The sequence below is a fragment of the Herpailurus yagouaroundi genome, unplaced genomic scaffold (genome assembly GCF_014898765.1).
Source record: "Herpailurus yagouaroundi ecotype Mexico unplaced genomic scaffold, PumYag 142, whole genome shotgun sequence".
NCBI lineage: Eukaryota > Metazoa > Chordata > Mammalia > Carnivora > Felidae > Herpailurus > Herpailurus yagouaroundi.
The window spans coordinates 25,474,727-25,493,926 of record NW_024412397.1 but is presented as its reverse complement, the minus strand read 5'-3'; the positions used below and the strand labels follow the sequence as shown (position 1 = coordinate 25,493,926).

The 19,200-nt window shown below is 44.4% G+C and overlaps 2 protein-coding genes, 1 long non-coding RNA gene and 3 other non-coding genes across 7 annotated transcripts; 1 reads left to right on the top strand and 5 right to left on the bottom strand.

Moving 5' to 3' along the window:
• Positions 1-2,680: 2,680 nt before the first annotated feature.
• LOC121032942 (uncharacterized) lies at positions 2,681-6,276 on the top strand. Its single transcript, XR_005791608.1, has 2 exons — positions 2,681-2,791; positions 6,085-6,276. It is a non-coding gene; the product is annotated as an uncharacterized LOC121032942 (long non-coding RNA).
• Positions 6,277-6,625: 349 nt separating this feature from the next.
• CUNH18orf32 (chromosome unknown C18orf32 homolog) lies at positions 6,626-11,784 on the bottom strand. Of its 2 annotated transcripts, none has more exons than XM_040478869.1 (3): positions 11,654-11,784; positions 8,356-8,545; positions 6,626-7,338 (listed from the first exon to the last, which is right to left on the bottom strand). In XM_040478869.1, exons 2-3 carry the CDS (start codon positions 8,518-8,520, stop codon positions 7,273-7,275), a joined length of 231 nt encoding a protein of 76 aa, XP_040334803.1. In that variant the 5' UTR covers positions 8,521-8,545; positions 11,654-11,784; the 3' UTR covers positions 6,626-7,272. The 2 variants fall into 2 exon arrangements, with proteins under 2 accessions (XP_040334803.1, XP_040334804.1); XM_040478870.1 differs by lacking the exon at positions 11,654-11,784 and adding an exon at positions 10,316-10,340.
• A 923-nt stretch (positions 11,785-12,707) lies between these two features.
• On the bottom strand, positions 12,708-16,805 carry RPL17 (ribosomal protein L17). Its single transcript, XM_040478868.1, has 7 exons — positions 16,778-16,805; positions 15,963-16,015; positions 15,831-15,871; positions 14,712-14,846; positions 14,376-14,474; positions 13,334-13,525; positions 12,708-12,837 (listed from the first exon to the last, which is right to left on the bottom strand). The coding sequence occupies exons 2-7, from the start codon at positions 16,000-16,002 to the stop codon at positions 12,790-12,792; spliced, it is 555 nt and encodes a 184-aa protein (XP_040334802.1). The 5' UTR covers positions 16,003-16,015; positions 16,778-16,805; the 3' UTR covers positions 12,708-12,789.
• Positions 14,561-14,625, bottom strand: LOC121033285 (small nucleolar RNA SNORD58). Its single transcript, XR_005791805.1, has one exon. It is a non-coding gene; the product is annotated as a small nucleolar RNA SNORD58 (small nucleolar RNA).
• On the bottom strand, positions 15,668-15,732 carry LOC121033286 (small nucleolar RNA SNORD58). The gene has a single exon (XR_005791806.1). It is a non-coding gene; the product is annotated as a small nucleolar RNA SNORD58 (small nucleolar RNA).
• On the bottom strand, positions 16,099-16,164 carry LOC121033288 (small nucleolar RNA SNORD58). The gene has a single exon (XR_005791807.1). It is a non-coding gene; the product is annotated as a small nucleolar RNA SNORD58 (small nucleolar RNA).
• Positions 16,806-19,200: the final 2,395 nt, after the last annotated feature.

Sequence of the window (19,200 nt, the reverse complement as noted above, 5' to 3'; positions counted from 1 at the left end):
TTTCTTTCTTTCTTTCTTTCTTTCTTTCTTTCTTTCTTTCTTTCTTTCATGTTTATTCGTTTTTGAAAGAAAGAGACAGCAGGGAAGGGACAGAGAGAGAAGGAGATACAGAATCCGAAGCAGGCTCCAGGCTCTGAGCTGTCAGCACAGGGCCCGACACCGGGCTCAGACTCAAAGACCGCGAGATCATGACCTGAGCCGAAGTCTGACACTTAAACAACTAAGCCACCCAGATGTCCCTAGGGCTCCAGTTTCTTCTAATGAAAACACTTAGCCATCATGGAGGCTCCACCCTCATGACCTTATTGAAATCTACCTACCTACAAAGGCCCCGCCTCCTACTGTCACCCCAGGTAGGGTTAGTTTAAAGATAGGACGTTTAGGAGAACACAAACACAGTGCATCACAGCTATTTGACTCCTCTGAGCCTCATTTTCTTCTCTGTAAAGAAACAGGAATACTCCCCTCACATCTCATCGTTGCGATGAGAATTAAGTAATGCAGGTAGCATGCCTTTTTTAATAAATGTGATTTCACCTGCGTAATCCAGATGGTACTCAACTCACATGTTGTCGTTGCCAGTCCCCAGGCATCCCTCTGAAGAGAAGTATAGATTAACCAGAACTGGATCATCTGGACCGGGCAATCAGGATGGTGAGAGGTCTGGAAATCATGTCAGATGCAGCATGCCTGGTGGAACTGGGTATGAACATCGAGACTAAGACTCGTTGTTATAACTGCTCTCAGGAGGCATGACCAGACTTGTTTTATGTTGTCCCAGAGTGCCAAACTGGGACCAGAGGTCTGAAGTTATAGGATGCAGATTTTAGCTCCACCAAGGAACTTTCTGACAAGAATACCAGGACTCATAATTAACAATTCACATCACGGGCTCTTTGCCGTGAGCTGTGCACTGTTCTTTTATTTAACTCCCCCAACAACCCTATGAGAAAGGGTTAGTGTAGAAACTGATGGCTCGGAAACAAATGACTCGGACTTCACAATAGTTTGTTAAGTGGACGTTGGCTTACTGATAGCGAAATGGTCCGCTTGGAAGAAAAATGAGATGCCAATCCTTCTACCTGTGTTCGAGCTGGGTCTTGGGTAAACAGGTAGTCAAAAGGACAACTGGGAAGGAACATTGGCAATCAGTCAAGTCCCTTCATTTGAGAGATGAGGGACTGAGTGCCAGGGACGCATGAGGATTCGGACAAGGACACACAGCCAGTAAGCTGATGATGGGACGGACCATTTTCGCAGGCCTTACCGAAGCCCCAACGATGCCGGCTGTTAGCAGTCAGCCAGACGCCTGCCACGGAGAGTGTTGAATGCCCAAAAGGCAGTGACTACGCAGTTCCAGGGAGTTGCTTGGCCAAGCGAGAGGCTACGCCATTAGCCCTCCATTCCCTCCACCCCCACCGGTAACTCGGCTACACATCCGTGCCGTGCCTACAGGGTTCCTGTTCGTCTCTCCTTACTAATCCTGAGCTCTGAGGCTAAGCCTTGGGAGAAAGGCTTGGGCCAGCCAGACCACCACAGCTCCTGCCAGCTTTCCTCCTGAGAGGAGGCGACCACCGCTCTGCTGCTGGAGAAACCCGTGGGGGGGGGGGGGGCACTATGCCGCCATCACAGTCTCCTTCCTGCTGGGGACAAGTCAGGAGGAGTCACAAATTAATATTACTCAATGAATTAGTCTGGAAAGCAGCTACCCATGCCAGGCACTGTTCTAAAGTTTCAGGTGCATTAACTCAATGGGCTTTATGACCCTCCAGAATAGGTACCCAGACTTCCTCACACCACAAAACTGGCCAGTGGCGATTTGAACCCAGGCGGTCTGGCTGTAGAGCTCACACCTGCTCACGGGAAGTCTCAAGGCCGTCTCAAGGGCTCCCTTTACCGACACCACCGGTACTCGTGAAGGTCCACGCTGATTCCTTCAGGGTTATTTTGTCTTTCCAACTAAGGTGGACTACAATGCCTGGGCGTGTTATTCAGGGCTGCTGTGACAACGTACCACAAATCGGGTGATTTAAACAATAGAGAATTTATTGTCTTGAAGTTCTTGAGGCGCCAAGTCCAAAATCAAGATGTCGGCCGAGCTGGCTCTTTCAGAGGCCATGAGGGAGATTCTGTTCCAGGCCTTCCAGCTAGCATCCGGTGGTTTCCTGGCAACCTTTGGAGTTCCGAGGCTTGTAGAAGGGTCACCCGATCTCTGCCTTCCTCTTCTCGTTGTGTTCTCTCTGCACGGGTATGTGTGCGTGTGTCCAAATTTCCTTTTTATTTTATTTATTTTTTAAAAATTTTTTTTTAACATTTATTTATTTTTGAGACGAGAGAGACACAGCCTGAACGGGGGAGGGGCAGAGAGAGAGGGAGACACAGAATCGGAAACAGGGTCCAGGCTCCGAGCCATCAGCCCAGAGCCCGAGGAGGGCTTGAACTCGCGGACCGCGAGATCGTGACCTGAGCTGAAGTCAGACGCTTAACCGACTGAGCCACCCAGGCGCCCCCAAATTTCCTTTTTATAAGAATACCAGTCATACTGGATTAGGATCCGCCATAATAACTTCATTTGAACTAATCCCATCTGCAATGACCCTATTTGCAAATAGGGTCACAGTTTGTGGTTCTGGGGGTTAGGGCTTCAACATAAAAACTGCGTGGGAGGCTGCGTGCCATAATTCAATCCATAACACTGGGTACAACCAACTAATCCAAAGAAGATTTGAAGAAATGTAACCGATTTCAGAGGACACGGTTAGAGTTTATTGGCACAAATGAACCAAACTAGGTAAGCGTTGTTTTAACACACACTAGATCATGTTTTGTAGAAAGATATAATTATACAATAATGAGACTGCTGGTCTCATTAGGCAAAGTGAATCTCCCAGAAGCTATGAGCCTAAGGGATTTAGGCCCCAGTCTGTGCTGTCCTGCCATTGTATGGAGCATGGGGATCAGGATATCCAGAGGATATCCAAACCCTCCACTGTGTCGGAATGGAGTGGTGGCTTAATTGTTTGGTAAGGTCGTTTAAAGCACCTTTTCAGGGCTTTCTAGCTTTTACTAGAAAGGCAATCTTGAAACATGATAGATAGGACTGATATTTGGGGACAAGAGAACACTGGTGTGGTATAGAACAATGGTTACCAAATCCTGTCTAAGGTAGGTGATAAGTTTTCACCAACCAACTATAAAAAGAAGAAAAATGTGGACAAAATTAGTGTGAAGTTTCCATAAAAACATTTTTCATGAACGTATTCAAACTGATGGGCTATTGTTTTCCTTTATTCTCCTGTTCTTCTTCATCCTTTTAGTGTCAAAATGTCTTTTCTGAAATAATGGTGATAAAACATTATAGCTTTTTAAAATATTCTTGGTTGGCCAAATAAAAATGCCAACTGTGTATCACTCCCCTCAAGCTTTTTTTTGTTTTTTTTTAGCATTTATTTATTTTTGAGACAGAGGGAGAGAGACACAGCATGGACGGGGGAGGGGCAGAGAGAGAGAGGGAGACACAGAATCCGAAACAGGCTCCAGGCTCTGAGCTGTCAACACAGAGCCCGATGCAGGGCTCGAACTCACAAACCGCGAGATCATGACCTGAGCCGAAGTTGGACGCTTAACTGAGCCACCCAGGCGCCCCAGTCCCCTCAACCTTTTTAAGAACATTTTACTAGTATGTAAGACACACGACTGGGAATCAGTGTTGGAGTGTGACACTGTTAGAGGGGCAAGGGCCTCGGAAGACCAGCAATTCTTGGGAACGTGAGTTTACATGAACTGGGATGACTGGGTAGAACTTTACAAAAGTATCCATACTCAACCTCTGAGAGTATTGAATTAGAAAAATGGTGTGCTACAGAAAAAATGAGAGAGAAAACCGAGAGAGAGGAAGATGTGGGGTGTGGGATCCAGGAGCGGTAGGAAGTCCCAAGAACTGCCCCTGGGCACCAGGCCTCGGCAACAACTAGTCAGGAAAGGAAGTGCATAGGGAGAAAAAAGGTAATTTACAACTCTAGGAAAGCCATGCTTGTTATGAAAGGAAACACATCACGCTACCGTAGTTCCTTCTCATCTGTGGGTGATACGCCCCGAGCCCCACTGTGGATGCCTGAAACAGTGGATAGCACTGAACCCCATATGTACTATTTTCTTCCTACACATGCATACCTATGACAAAGTTTAATTTATAAATTAGACACGGTAAGAGATTAATAATGAAACAGAACAATTATACAGTGACAAGTCGTGAATGTGATTTCTCAAAATATCTTAAAAAAAAAACCTTTTAATATTTATTTTTGCCAGAGAGAGAGAGAGAGAGAGAGTCAGAGCGTGAGCTGGGGTGGGGCAGAGAGAGGGAGACACAGAATCCAAAGCAGGCTCCAGGTTCCGAGCTGTCAGCACAGAGCCTGACACGGGGCTTGAGCTCACCAACCATGAGATCATGACCTGAGCTGAAACCGAGAGTCGGACGCTTAACCAACTGAGCCACCCAGGTGCCCCTCAAAGTATCTTACTGTCCCGTACTTGCGCTTGTGATGATGTGAGTCAAACACTGAAGACCGGGGGGGGGGGGGGTGGGAATGACCGCAGCACACACGCTACCCAGTGGTGGTTCCTGCGTGCTCGTTGTTAGTGTCCCAGAAAGCAGAAGGCACTCGAGATAATGCAGTGACCCACAGCCCGTAGTTAAGAGATGCTATCTCCCCTATCAGCCCCAAAGGACAAGGTGAGGGAGAGGTTAATGGAAACTGAAAACGTGCAGTTGGCCAATTTGAGGCACAGGGACTTTTGGTTGAGGGACAGAATTGACCTAAAGAGCCCTCAAGGGAGGCAGCCAAGGGAATAAATACCCGGACCGCCCTCCTTCCTGCCTTCCCCTTCCCCCTGCTATAGATCTCCACTGGCTAAACCCAGCAGAATCTTAGGAGGCCAGAAGTCTGTTGATGTAGTTCATACCGTTTCTTGGGCAGCAGAGTAGGGCAAAGGCAGCAGATTTGGAGGGGCAAATGGAAGACATCTGGCGCACTCAGGATGCTATAAATACTAGTGACAACCCAAATTCAGAAAACAAATTAGGAGGATGTGCGGGAGAAGCAGTGGGACTTGCAGTGTAAGATAGCTTGAGCTCAACCATGGCAGAAAGTAAGAGTTAATAGCTCCAACGACAGCAGCACGTATGCTATTATTTATTAACATGGCGATAAACAGAAGACCAACAATACCTAAATGAGTAATGCCTTTGGGGACGAAGGGAGTAGGGACATTATACGCCTTGCAATATTATGATTTTTAAAAAGTGATATATTTAATAAAAACAAATTAAGGGGGTGCCTGGGTGGCTCCGTCAGTTGAGGGTCCGACTTTGGCTCAGGTCTTCATCTTGTGGTTCCGGAGTTTGAGCCCCGCATCGGGCTCTCTGCCTGCTTGGGATCCTCTGTCTCCCTCTCTCTGCCCCTCCCCTGCTCACGTGAGCACTCTGTCTCTCAAAAGTAAAATAAAAATTAAAGAAAACAAGGGGTGCCTGGGAGGCTCAGTCGGTTAAGCATCTGAGTTCGGCTCAGGTCACGATCTCACGGTTTGTGAGTTTGAGCCCCATTCGGGCTCTATACTGACAGCTCAGAGCCTGGAGCCTGCTTCAGATTTTGTGTCTCATGCTGTCTCTCCCTCTTTCTCTAAAATAAACATAAAAAAAGTTTTTTTTAAACAAATCAAGGAAGTTGCTAGAAAGCTACACAAAAAACTAACAGTGGTTACGTCTGTGGAGCTGGAATAAAGGCAGAGAAAGAACATTAACTTCTCATTTAACTTGCTCTTGAACTCTCCTACTACCAACATTTGCTGTTTTTTTTTTTTTTTTTAATATTTTAAGTAATCTCCACACCTAATGCAGGGGCTTGAACCCACAACCCCAAGATCAAGAGATGCACACTCCACTGACTGAGCCAGCCAAGCACCCCTACATCTATTTTTATAATAGTTTTTATACCTTAAAAAAAAAACCTCATTGGGGGGTCCTGTGCAAAAAACCTAATCAGCTGAACACAGTCGCTAAAGGGGATCTCTCTTATCCTTCAGGTGGGGTGGAAGAGAAAAACTGAAAGCTACTGCCTTGCATCAGATGAAGTCCAGGGTGCATCAATGACCTGACTCGACACACAGCTTAACAGAGCTTCAGTGAGGACCAAGGACTTCGAGGGCAGGAGTCCCTAACTTCTCCTTCTAAACTCATAGGGAATGCACACATCCAATACAAAGGTATGGTCATCATCTTTGACTATTTATACATCCTGACACTAATGTGAAGAAGCCCAGGGAAGAAAGACGATGTGGGGACCCAGACCAGCAAAGGACTCTGCCCAGTCCCCTGTTAAAAACCACTCAATTTTGGAGTGTCTTATTATGCAACGGTAATGGATACAATCCACTCTTAAAAAAAAAAAAAAAAGATTGTTGGTTCACAACTATACAGATGCTGTCGCACTGTAATTCTGCTTTTTGATGGGCTACAAAATGGCCCTTTTAAATATTTAAACTTTACCAGTACCACGCTCTAACCAGCTGAGCTAACCGGCCAACCCACTAAATATTTAAACGTTAAAAGAAAAGAAAGACACCACACGCTAAACAGAATATTTAATATACTTCGTAAGAATAGAAGGAATGCAACAAGGATTAGAATTAGTGTATATTAGACATTTCTGTAAAAGGTATTCCATTTCTCAAAGGCGTCTCCCCAATTTCCCTGTCTTTTCTATTTTCTCAGAGCCGTAAGTAGTAATTGCTACCCTCCTGAGTAAGCTTCTCTGTTGTATTAGACAGTAATTATATCTTTAAGTTTCAAGTCCTCATCATCCCTCCAAACACTTTCCTTTCACTGCACAGTCTCACTGCACTGTTTCACAGTAACGTCATGCTCTGTTCAAATTCAAAGAGCCTGAACAAAAGCTAGAGGTCCAAGGATTTATGAGTACTGATTCAGTAGCCGTGTCTACAGGCACAACCCTTTTATTTCTTCGTAACTGTAATAAGAGAAATTAAAGCTACTTTAATGAAAAAGGAACTCAGGAATGAGATCATTAAATACAACTCACTAAACACATCTTAAATACAAATATCACGTATTTCCTGATTAGTATCAGGTAAGCAGCTAAGCTATCTATCCGGAATCCTGGTCTCAGAGAAAAAGGTCAGAGACAATTACAAGCAAGGTGCTTCATATTACAGGTCCATTTTTAAACAATGCGATCCTTTGGGACAAGCACTTTAGTCTTTCTTTTTATCAGAGATTTCCATTGGTCCTTTTGTTGGTAATCCATTCATGTCTGCACCCTAAAATAAAAAAACATGTTAGATATTAGCACAACAAAAAGACACTCATTTTAAGAGATCTTCTCTTTAAAAACAGACAAACTTCAGAATGAAAAAACGCTGGTTCCAGAAATGGGCAGGGTAGCTAAATTAGCACAGAACACAGTTGAAGTTGAGCTTAACAAGCGCCAATGCTAAAACAGAGTTGTCCAAATATTCATTTTAAAAAACAATTTTTTTTCTTTTTGAGTTTATTTGGGGAAGGGCGGCAGAGAGAGAGAGGGAGACGGAGAATCCAAAGCAGGCTTTAAGCTGTCAGTGCAGACCCCGACGCGGGGCTTGAACTCACGAACTGTGAGGTCACGACTTGAGCCAAAGTCAGATGCTCAACTGAGCCACCCAGGTGCCCCTTTTTGTGTGTGTGGTTTTTTTTTTTTTTTTTTGCTTTAATTTCTATGATCCTTCCAACTAAATCTCTTACCCAAGTTATCAATCAATGAAACTGCCATATTTTAATATCATCTCATCCATTAGCTATTTACTATTATTCTTACCAGCTAAGAAATATTGGTTACTATCATGGCTTAAAATCAAGACATAAATGCACTGATCAGAAGTCCAGTTTAAAACCTTAGTTCAAACCAAATGTTAATTACTTAAAAACCACCCCAAACCCCTTATTTTAAACAAAGAAATTAAGACACATTAAGGAAGGGGCGCCTGGGTGGCTCAGTCGGTTAAGCAGCCAACTGCGTCAGGTCATGATCTAGTGGTCCATGGGTTTGAACCCCGCATTGGACTCTGTGCTGACAGAGTCTGGAGCCTGCTTCAGATTCTGTGTCTCCGTCTTTGCCCCTCCCCTACTCATGCTCTGTCTGTCTCTCTCTCAAAAATAAACAAACATTAAAAAAAAAAAAAAAAAAGGCACATTAAGGAAGCTTCTGGTTCCAAGAGCTTGCCTTTTCAAAGCTACGTATTTTACCTTGACTGTACCAACCCCCTCACCCGCCCTTATTCAAGGTATTTTCGTGTTCCTACCTTGCAGTCTACTTGGCCTTTGTTTTTGTCGTGGGATTCTCGGAGGGCTTTACTAGGCCACATGCGACTAACAAAGGGGGAGAGCAGAGGGTATATGTACGGCTCCAGGAACTTCTTGTAGATCCAGAGCAGAACTGGAATGACGATGCAAGGGATACACACCATCCTCCCAGGCTGGGGTCCCGAAGTGCTGGCACACGTGAAAACACAAGTTCGGTTAGCAGACATGAATGACGCAAGGAACTTACCTAGGTTAAGATACTGGACAGGACCAGTTCTACATTAAAGGAAAAACTTAAATCATTAATTAGCGAAAAGCACAAGTCTATTCAATAAAATGCTACTTTCTGTAAAGGAGTAACAGGTGTAGACATAAAAATAATAGTGAGGCTCCCGTCTCCCGGCCTCTTCAGTCACTTTTTCCCAACCATAATTGTGATAAAGGAAAGACACCAGTTAGTTGCTGGGTACCAGGCAGTTAGGCTCTGTGCATTTATGAACTATGTAATCCTCAAAAAATCCAGTGAGATGGAGTACCCTTGCCATTTCCATACAAAGAAAAGTAGGCTCAAAGACATGGAACATTAATTATGACTTCTATTCCAGTTTGGTGGGAATTAACTCCCAGGGCCTAATCATCTTCAGAAACTGACAATATTGACCAGCGAAAACTCAAAGGCTAAGGGCAAATCTTCTAACATGGAATTCGCTAAGGACTCACTTTGGACTTTCCCAGGCAACAACTCTCCATTGATAGATTTGCTCTCTCTCTCTTTTTCTTTAATGTTTATTTATTTTTGAAAAAGGGAGAGAGAGCGCGAGTGCACGTGAGCGGGGAAGGGGCAGAGAAAGCCGCAGACACAGAATCTGAAGCAGGCTCCAGGCTCTGAGCTGTCAGCGCAGAGCCCGACATGGGGCTTGAACTCATGAACTGTGAGATCACGACCTGAGCTGAAGTCAGACGCTTAACTGACTGAGTCACCTAGGCTCCCCTGCCTTTTTCTTTTAAATAGCAATTAAAGTATGCTGAGAAAAAAAAAATTATGCGGTATTATCGTTATAAGTAAATTGTCCATTTCAAAAAAAAAATTAATACCTCGAATTTCCTTAATTAGAAATCTTGAAATTTCTCAAAACCAACACTACTTCCATAATATACTACTGAACCAAAGACTTTAAATTTACAAGAATTTTTAGTCCCTTAAAGTAGGCATGAAACACTAAGAAGCTTCAGAACAGTGCAGAAAACTAATAGTTCAGAACGCTAAAATTTCCTATTTTGGAGGCACCTGGGTGGCTCAGTTGGTTAAATGTCCCCTGATTTTGGCTCAGGTCATGATTTCAGGGTTTGCAGGCTCTGCACTAACAGCTCGGAGCCTGCTTGGGATTCTCTCTCTCCCTCTCTGCCTCTCCTGTACCCATGCTCACTCTCTCGCTCTCTCAAAATAAACCCCCCCAAAAACTTATTTCAAAATATTGCAAATCAGGTAGTACTTGCTGGCAAATGAATCGGCACAATGACTACACTAAGGTGATTTAAAATTATTCACAATACAAGTAAGCAGCAGTATAGACAACCCAATCTGAATGTGGCTTTGAAATGAATTACAAGAGCTATAGACAAGTTAACATAAATGTACATCAAGGAACGATCAGCTATTTTATAAAGGATTCATAGCTACATTCTTTGAGACAGTCCTCTGGTCAAATTAAAGTAACATTATAAGAATTTACCAAACTATTTTGTTCCGAAGTTTTAAAGAACATATTTTCTGATGAAAAAACCCAAACCGAGCACTGAGCCTTTTTCAGCATTTACCAAGCAATCATTATTTTTGGCCACAGACCTTCTGAATTTGGTCTGAAGGGATGTGGTTTTTAGGTCTTGCACTCTTACACCACAGCCTACGAAGCAAAGCAGACTGGTTGGCAGCTGCCAGAATATGAGACCAGTTCTCACCACTTTCGAATTGGTGTCCTTCGGCAAATTATCCAAGGAGTCTGATCTTGATTCCTTCCAGTGGAAAATTAGGACAATAGCCTCTCTCACGGGATGCAGATGGATTAGATATGTTAATAACGAATACAAAGGCCAGAAGAGTGTGTGAATGGGTTAAGTGCCTTCTAAGCGTTGTTACCACAAAAAAAAAAAAAACACAAAAAAAAACCCGGAACCATCCCCCCCACCCCCAACAACAAACCCAGATCCAAAAGCTGCAACCCGTCCAAAGTTCACGCAAAGGCAAATAGTAACTAGAGTTGGTTAAGATCAGAATTCCCAATTCTGGTTTCCTACCTCAATACTCTTGCTTTTTCCCCTAACAAAAATACAATGATCAAGTTATTCCCCTCCTACCAAGCCTTCAAGACCAACTTAAACCCTTTGAAACAACTGACAGTGCTCCTAGGACTAGGTTCAGTTAATGACCGGCAGCCCATCACAGATTCATCTTTACCTACTCCTAATTATTGTCTTAAAGAAACTCTCAAGAGCAAGAACTACCAATCGCTTATGTCACAAACATGGCTTTTATAAAACTGTTTAGCTCTCTTCATAATGAAACTACTGTATTTTATCTCTCAATCTTTATGACACTCTGAGGAACTTCATACATGTGGAAACTGTGGCTTAGGAAGGTCTAGAAATTGGCTATGACAAACTGATAAGATGATTATCATTCTACTTTCATGAAGCCAGTTCTCGGATATTACAGCAAAGCGGGCAAAACGCATTTAAACTGTCGGAGGAGAGGAATTCGCTTTCATTCGGCTTAGTCCAAGACAACGGACTACAGAGGAAAAGGCCGAAGCTCTGTTAGAAATCTGGCAGGTACCGTGTCGGAACGCCACCTCCCTTCAGGTAACCCCGTTTGGCACATCGTTCTACGGGACGGGCTGATTCAAAGACAACGACAAAGGACAGGACAGGATAAGAGCGAACGGTGGTGAAGACAAGAGAGCGAAGTGAAGCCGACAGTGCAGGCCAAGGAAGAGGATAAACGGACATATGGAAAGGGAGAGGCGGGCCGGGAGGCGGGCGGCCGCGGACGGAGGAGGTAACGGCGAGGGGAGGGCAGGAGGCAGGGGCGCGCGTCTGGAGGGCGAAGCGGGGTATCCCGGGAGAGCGCAGGCGGGCCGCGGGGTGCCCGGCGCAGGCCAACTGCAGGCGGGTGGGGCTCGCTCAGCACCACCCGGGCTGGAGCCTGCGAAGCGGCCAGACGGCACCAGGGACCCCCCCCGCGCGCACCCCCGCCCCGAACCCGCAGCCGAAAGCCCCGGCCCACCGGGCACCGCTCACCCGCGTCCACCGGGTCCAAGTGGAAATGTCCGCACTTCCGGAGGGAGGGACGTGCTGCCGCCGAGCCAATGGGCACCGCAAAAGGGGCCGACAAAGGCGCGCCTGCGTCAGGCTGAGGACACGCAGGACGTAGCGGTGACGCCCAGGCGGTCGCGCGCCCTGACTTCCGGCGCCGGCACCTTAAGCGCAAACTCTGCGCTCAAGGGAGTCGGGGGGTCAGCTGTCCCGGACCCTCGAACAAAATCCAAAACGTTGATCCGGATACGGCGGGTGCCGGTGGTTCACCGCCATAGAGAAGGTCACTCCACTTGCGTGTAAGGACCAGGCTGTTACCGAACGCTGTTGTGACTAAACTTCACTGTGCTAGTTAAAAGGGTCGGAGATTCAGGCAGGGAATTAACACGGAGTTGCTTTAAGTGCTTATTGGACCCTCACAGACTGCAGTTAGGACTGTAAACAGCACGACAGGCGAAATCCAGGAAATCCACTCTTGGTACAGACCCAAGAGAAATGAGGACACGCCCACACAAGCTTGTAGTTTCAGCCGCACTACCCACAATAGCTTAAAAAAGGGGTCCAAACGTTGTTAGTTTATACGATGCATACCTGTCAAAAAATAGACTTGCTTTATCACAAAATACTATGCAAAATTAAAGCCAGTGACAAAAGACCACATACTTTCAACTTATTCGCATGAAATGTCCAAAAGAGGAAAATCTATACATCCATGTTAGTAGTTGCTCAAGGCTGGATTGGGTTAGGTAAGGTTCTCTTGGGATAATGAAAATGCCCACAAAGATTTGCCCAGTGACAGATGTGTAACAATATAATAAAAGCCATCAACTGAATTGTGTTTGGGTGAGTAGGTGTTAAGTCTCAATAAAAGTGGTTGGAAAAAAATTCAGAAATAGCCCCATACTCCGATTCCATTTTATGCAAGGTAGCACCAAGTAATTCAAAACAGCCTGTTTCCAAATCAAAATTAGTGGCACAGGGCTAACAGAATAATCAGTTTCTAATTCTAATCAGAAGAAAACCCATTTGATCCATTTTGTGAGGATACTTGTAATACGTTTAATAATAAAGACAACCAGCATTCTGTTTTTACTTTTATTTGCATGTATTTCGTGCAGAATTTACTCCCGGGCCATAAGTTTTTGTTTCTTCAGTTTCTTCTGGGATATCTGGGGAAAGAAAAAAAAAGGCTGTAACAAGTTTCCTGGAGAAGTTTGCACATGTTAAAAGGAAGGAAGAGGTAAAGGGAATTCCTCTGGCACAGAGAAATGGCACGGGGGGAGTGACAGGAGAAAAAGCAAGCAGGGAGTTTGTGCTGAAGACTGGAGACAGGGAGACCGTGTGATTAAGTGGCAACAAGAACAGAAGACAGTATTTAAGAAATTAAACCAACAGAAGTTAGTTAGGCTGAAGGGCGGGGGGAATCTAGAATCACTCCCAGGTTCCCGGCTTAAAGAACTGAATGGGATCATTTACTGCAAACAAGCTTATTAGTTTGGGGAGGACGGAGGGGCCCTTTTTTTGTACATGTTGCATTTTAAGTTGCTATAAAAATTCAGGTGGGGCCATCAGCAGATAATTATACAGTGCTGATATATGTATATACAAAAAGGCAATATCATAAACAAAACCGATCAACGACTTAAGTAACAGTGACTAATTTACCTTTTTCTTCTGTGCAACCTCCTCTTCTGGTTTAGGAACAATCTGCTCTTTTTCAGTAAGGATCATCTCAATGTGGCAGGGAGAGCTCATGTATGGGTTAATCCGACCATGAGCCCTGTAAGTTCTACGCCGCATTTTGGGGGCTTTGTTCACCTGGATGTGCTCAATGACCAGAGAATCTACATCTAAACCCTGGGAAGAGATGAACAAAATCAAATTGACATCTTTATCTCAACACCACAAACCTTATCACTGGAAAATCAAGTCCCCATCTTTGCAAGGCAAACCTTAAGACTTCAAATAGCCTGTCAAACATTTTTTTGCTTTCACCTTTATTCTAAGGGTCCTTCCTTAAATCTAAATAACTATTAAAACTCAGTGCAGGGTGCGCCTGGGTGGCTCAGTCGGTTAAGCGTCTGACTTCGGCTCAGGTCATGATCTCACGGTCCATGAGTTTGAGCCCTGCGTCGGGCTCTGTGCTGACAGTGCAGAGCCTGGAGCCTGTTTCAGATTCTGTGTCTCCCTCTCTCTCTCTGACCCTCCCCCACTCAGGCTCTGTCTCTGTGTCAAAAATAAACAAACATTAAAAAAAAAAACACAAAAAACTCAGCGCTATATGCAGCTTGTAAGGGGCCTCCCTAAAAGTCATGAAGGGGAGTGGATCATGCTTCTGAAGATCTTCACACACAAAATTTTGGTCTTCTGGAAATTGGGAGGTAGAGATTTAAAAAAACGAATGGGAAATTTCAGTTACTGAGAAAACAAGACAGTCAAAGAAAGAATCTGGACAATAGCAACAATTGAATAACAATCCAAATTATATGCATGTAAATAAAGATGTTGGGGTGCCTGGGTGGCTCAGTTGAGTGTCCAACTTTGGATCAGGTCACGATCTCGCAGTTTGTTGGAGTTCACCCCACACCCGGGCTCTCTGCTGTCAGCAGAGCCCACTTCAGATCCTCTGTCCCCCTCTCTGCCCCTCCCCCACATGTGCACTCTCTAGCTCTCTAAATAAATAAATAAAAGTCAATGGTTTAGGTACCTTAAGTTCAGCATTACTCTCTGCATTTTTAAGCATGTGCAGTAAAAATTCGGCACTCTTTTTGGGCCACCGACCCTGTGTCCAGCCCCACTGTTTGGCCTAAAAGGAATCCAAGGAACACGTTAGTCATTTCCCCTCATTTTAATCAGTGTTACAACCAATATGATTTTTAATCCAACACCAAGGTTGCTCAGAACAGTTTTTTTTTCATGGTTAATCCAAAGGTGTCCTAAGATGGTCATCCCAGCAACCAGAAAGAACCTGATTCCAGGCAGATCCTAACCCCATCCGACCCCTCTCCATTACAAAGTCATTTCAGCCACTGTGAGCTCTCACCTGGGCACACCTACCAACTCCACCATTGTAGCGTCGGAATGGCACACATTGCTTCTGCAAAGTGACATCTTTCAGGTACTTGGTGGCTTTTCGGATATGCATACCCTTGATGGCCTGGGCAGTTTCCCGTGTGTTCTAAGTATAAACAGTATAAACTGTGACTTAACGATGTGAAAGAGTAACAATTTTTTTTAATTTTTTTTTTTCAACGTTTATTTATTTTTGGGACAGAGAGAGACAGAGCATGAACAGGGGAGGGGCAGAGAGAGAGGGAGACACAGAATCGGAAACAGGCTCCAGGCTCCGAGCCATCAGCCCAGAGCCTGACGCAGGGCTCGAACTCCCGGACCGCGAGATCGTGACCTGGCTGACGTCAGACGCTTAACCGACTGCGCCACCCAGGCGCCCCGAAAGAGTAACAATTTTTGAAGTAAACACGAAATTGTTTTTTAAAATGTCAACATACATCAACAAAAGATTTCCCGTTCTTTAAAGGGGAGGGAATATTAGAAAAAAAAACCGTCTGTGATTAAAAGCCAGGGAAAAATAAACTCCAAACCTCTATTAAGTGTAATAGGTTTTATTTTTTAAAAATTTTAAATGTTTATTTTTGAGAGAAAAGAACATGAGATGGGAGGGGCAGAGAGAAAGGGAAGACACAGAATCTGAAGCAGGTTCCAGGCTCTGAACGGTCAGGACGGAGCCCGACCTGAAGCTTGAACCTGGGAACTGAGAGATCATGACGTGACCCAAAGTCGGACGTTCACTGACTGAGCCACCCAGGCGCCCCCTAACTATAATGCTTTAACTCCATCATCTTGTAACCATGTTAAGGGTCTTGTTATCTTGATCTCTACACCAAGTTCTCCAATAGTTCTCTGGTAATCTCACGCAATTCCACAAATCAAAGTGCTCATTTTATGATTGATCATTACAGACTCGATGCCTCAAAGGTGACTGCTCAGGACTGATTAGTTTTCATGGTAAATCCAAAGGTGTCCTAAGAAACGCATCACTGCAGACACCTTTTTAGAATGGTAAAAAAAAAAAAAAAAAAAAACCAAAACACTGGAACAATGTGGCACAACCCTTTCAGAACATATATGAGGATTCACATACCTTAAAGTGAACACGAAGATTTGAACCTCTTGATTTGCATGCTGAAAAATAAAAGTTTTGGTTCATTGTGGGTTATCTTATGATTCCTCTTACCCCAAGATAAGGAATTTAGATCCCTTCCGGTTCACTTACATTTTGTCGGGTTTTCCGGGTCAAGTGAATAGCGAACCATTTTCAGAGATCACCTGGAAGGGATCAGGAGGAAATTCTGTCAACACACATTTACAGTCACCGATGCAGTTTAAATACATATTAAATGCTACCGACAGCCGCTCAGAAAGTAGTTGTTTTCACGGTCAATCCAAAGGTGTCCTAAGAAATGCCATCATCGCAGCCATCCTTTTCTCCAGAGCTTTCTTCCCCGCTGCATCTACTAGGGACTCGGACCTCATGAGCCCTTTTCCCCTCTGAAGGAGAACGTGGCCTGTCTCAACCCCACTCTGGATCCCTCAGGAGTATAAGGACTCCACGCAATGGCACCGCAGAATGCTCGTCTACAACCCTCTGCACGCTCCCTCCCACAGAAGGTGATGCCGTCTTCCCAGGTGCTTTTGGGCTATTAGGTTAAGCGCCATCGAACTTGAAACACTCGTTCAAATGGGTAAGTGAAGCCTCAACCCAACTTCACTTTTACTCCCCCAAACTCTCTCGTTGCAGCCACACACGCGCCGCGTCGCGGCCAGCACTCACCGCAACACACTGGCCCTCGGGAGTCGGAAACGGCACTGACGACAGGCCGCCGGTACCCGTTCCACCCCCATTCCCGCCCATCGCGGCCTTCTGCTCCGACACGTCCCCCTGCACAGAGGGACATCGCCTTCAGCGAAGAATCAGTAGCCGCAGGAGGCTTCCTCCCGCGGGCATAGCCATCAGCGCCACCGAAGCCCGGATGGCGGCGATAACTGGAGGATTCAGCTCTCGGAGAGAGATAGCAAAGAGTCACTCACCTCAGGCCGCTTACAGGAAGAGGAAGAGCGGTGGCTCCTGGGAGAATTCATGCGCACTCGACCTCTCGCGAGATCTCCAGCGTGGAAGAACGTGATTTGAAGATAGGCGGAGCGCTAAGAGAAAGGGAATGTGGGATATATTTGAGAGGATCTGGAAACGAATTGCCGTCTTAGGGAGTGTCTCAAAATTCTCCTTTTTTGATATCCAGAAATAAAGTTATGGATTTTAAATATCAATTAAGAACAGGCCTGTAATTCTAGCACAGGATCACGTATTATTAGGTATAGCTGGCACATTTATTCATCAACATTTGTTGGATTTGATTATGTGATCACGTACCCCTAAAAGTGGTAGGTAAATGGACAATTAAGAAGATGTAAAGGATGGGACGTAATTATGGTAATCAGAGAATTCTCTGGAGGGGAATACCACCCAATCAGTTCTACTGAAGAGTGCCACTTCTAGATCTTCCGGTGCAGAAAAACCCTTGGGCACTATCTTCCCTTTCTTCCTCACCCAAGTCATCTATCTGGTTATTCCCTCTCAGCCATTGGTGGTGTTAGCACTTTGGGTCTTCTATTTCTTTTTTTGTTTTGTTTTTCTTTTTAATATAATTTATTGTCAAATTGGCTAACAAAAGTGTGTACAGCGTGCTCTTGGTTTTGGGGGTAGATTCCCGTGGTTCATCGCTTACATACAATAACCAGTACTCATCCCAGCAAGTGTCCTCCTCAATGTCCATCACCCATTTTCCCCTCTTCCCCAGCAGCCCATCAACTCTCAGATTGTTCTCTGTATTTAAGAGTCTCTTATGATCTCCCTCTCTGTTTGTAACTATTTTTCCCCCTTCCCTTCCCCCATGGTCTTCTGTTACGTTTCTCAAGTTCCACCTATGAATGAAAATATATATCTGTCTTCCTCTGACTGGGTCTTCTATTTCAAAGCACTGTCACTCCAGGCAAATTTGAACTCTAAGTGAAAGAACTCTGGACAATGCTCTAAGCACTCTTGGTTTCTTGACCTCAATTCCAGAGACCTCAGTCCTAGGTCCCTCTCCTGGAGTCCACTTCCATTGCCAGATGATGGATTCCACAGTCTTTCCTCAGTAGTTCCCATCCCTCACATGGCTTCCAGCAGAGGCTGAGAACACCCAAACTGTTTCCATTCCACATCTCTTGCCTTAACTAGCCCCAAGTATCAAACTAGTTTCCGGACATATTTCGCAGCAGGTCTGGGGGTCAAATACTTGAAACCTAAAGTACCCTTATCATTCAAGTTTCTTGGAATTATATCTTGAAGCTTGACTAGATTCAGTTCAATACCAGGGGCAGGAAAACTTCATAGGTGATATTGTGTAGGTGGTATTTCCCCTTGCATCCTATCAGAATGCACGTAATGTCATCTGACTGTCGCATTTGTACTGATGTTAAGATGGGTAAGTGAGTTCAGGAGTTGTAGGTCTTATCCCTTCTTTATAAAGTTCGACATCAGCTTTTCAGCTAATGGCTTTAGCAGCTATTGAAATTATTTACCTATATCCATTATTTCAGCTGGAGTTAAAACTGGTGATTTTTTTTTTTCTCCCTCATTCTATCAGTGTTTTTTAGCTGGACTTGTGTCAAAAAGAATTTTCCCTCCTTCAATTATTTGATTATCTTGAAATATAGTTCATATAGAAAAGGCAGGATAAAACTTAATCTTCCCATTTATTTATGGACTTTCAGAAAAATCAGCTGGTTTCCTCAAAGGTTTGCCAAAGGTGACTGATTTGGATTTTTACAAATCAGCTTTATTAAGGTATACTTGATGTATAATAAAATTCCCCCAGTTTTTTAGCATAGAATTCATTGTTTTGACAGATAAATACAGTCATATAGGCACCACCATGATCATGATGTAGAACATCTCCATCTTCCCCAAAGTTCCATCCTGCCTCTTCATAGCTAATCCCTTTCTCCCACCCATGGGAACCAACAGCTATTGATCTGCTTTCTGTCACTATAGTTTTGCCTTTTCCAGAATATCACGTAAATGGAATCATATAGTGTGCAGTGTTTTGTGTCTGGCTTCTTTTGTTTAGCACAATGCTTTTGAAATTCACTTAGACTGTCTCAGTCTAAGTTGCGTGTATCAGTCAGTCATTTTTTTGTTATTGAATAGAATTCCGTTATACAGCTATATCACAATTTATCAGTTCAGCCACAGACAGACATTTGTGTTGTTTCAGGTTTTTGGCTCTGATGAACACACAGGTTGTGAACATCTGAGTGCAAATTTTCGTGTGGACACGTGTTTTCATTTATCTTCAGGCAGATACCTAGGAGTGAAATTGCTTGGTTACATGTTAAGTTTATGTTGAACTTTTTAAGAAACCCCCAAACTGTTTTCTAACGCACCTGTATCTTTTGATATCCCCACCAGC

Bases quoted from the DNA above. Each gene is read 5' to 3' on its own strand.
- CUNH18orf32 (XM_040478869.1), bottom strand. From the start codon at position 8,520: ATGGTGTGTATCCCTTGCATCGTCATTCCAGTTCTGCTCTGGATCTAC. The intron at 7,339-8,355 runs GTAGGAACACGA...TTTTTATTTTAG, and splicing joins AAGGCCAAGTAGACTGCAAG to GGTGCAGACATGAATGGATT.
- RPL17 (XM_040478868.1), bottom strand. From the start codon at position 16,002: ATGGTTCGCTATTCACTTGACCCGGAAAACCCGACAAAAT. The intron at 15,872-15,962 runs GTAAGTGAACCG...TTTATTTTTCAG, and splicing joins CCCGGAAAACCCGACAAAAT to CATGCAAATCAAGAGGTTCA. The intron at 14,475-14,711 runs GTGAGAGCTCAC...GATTCCTTTTAG, and splicing joins GAGTTGGTAGGTGTGCCCAG to GCCAAACAGTGGGGCTGGAC.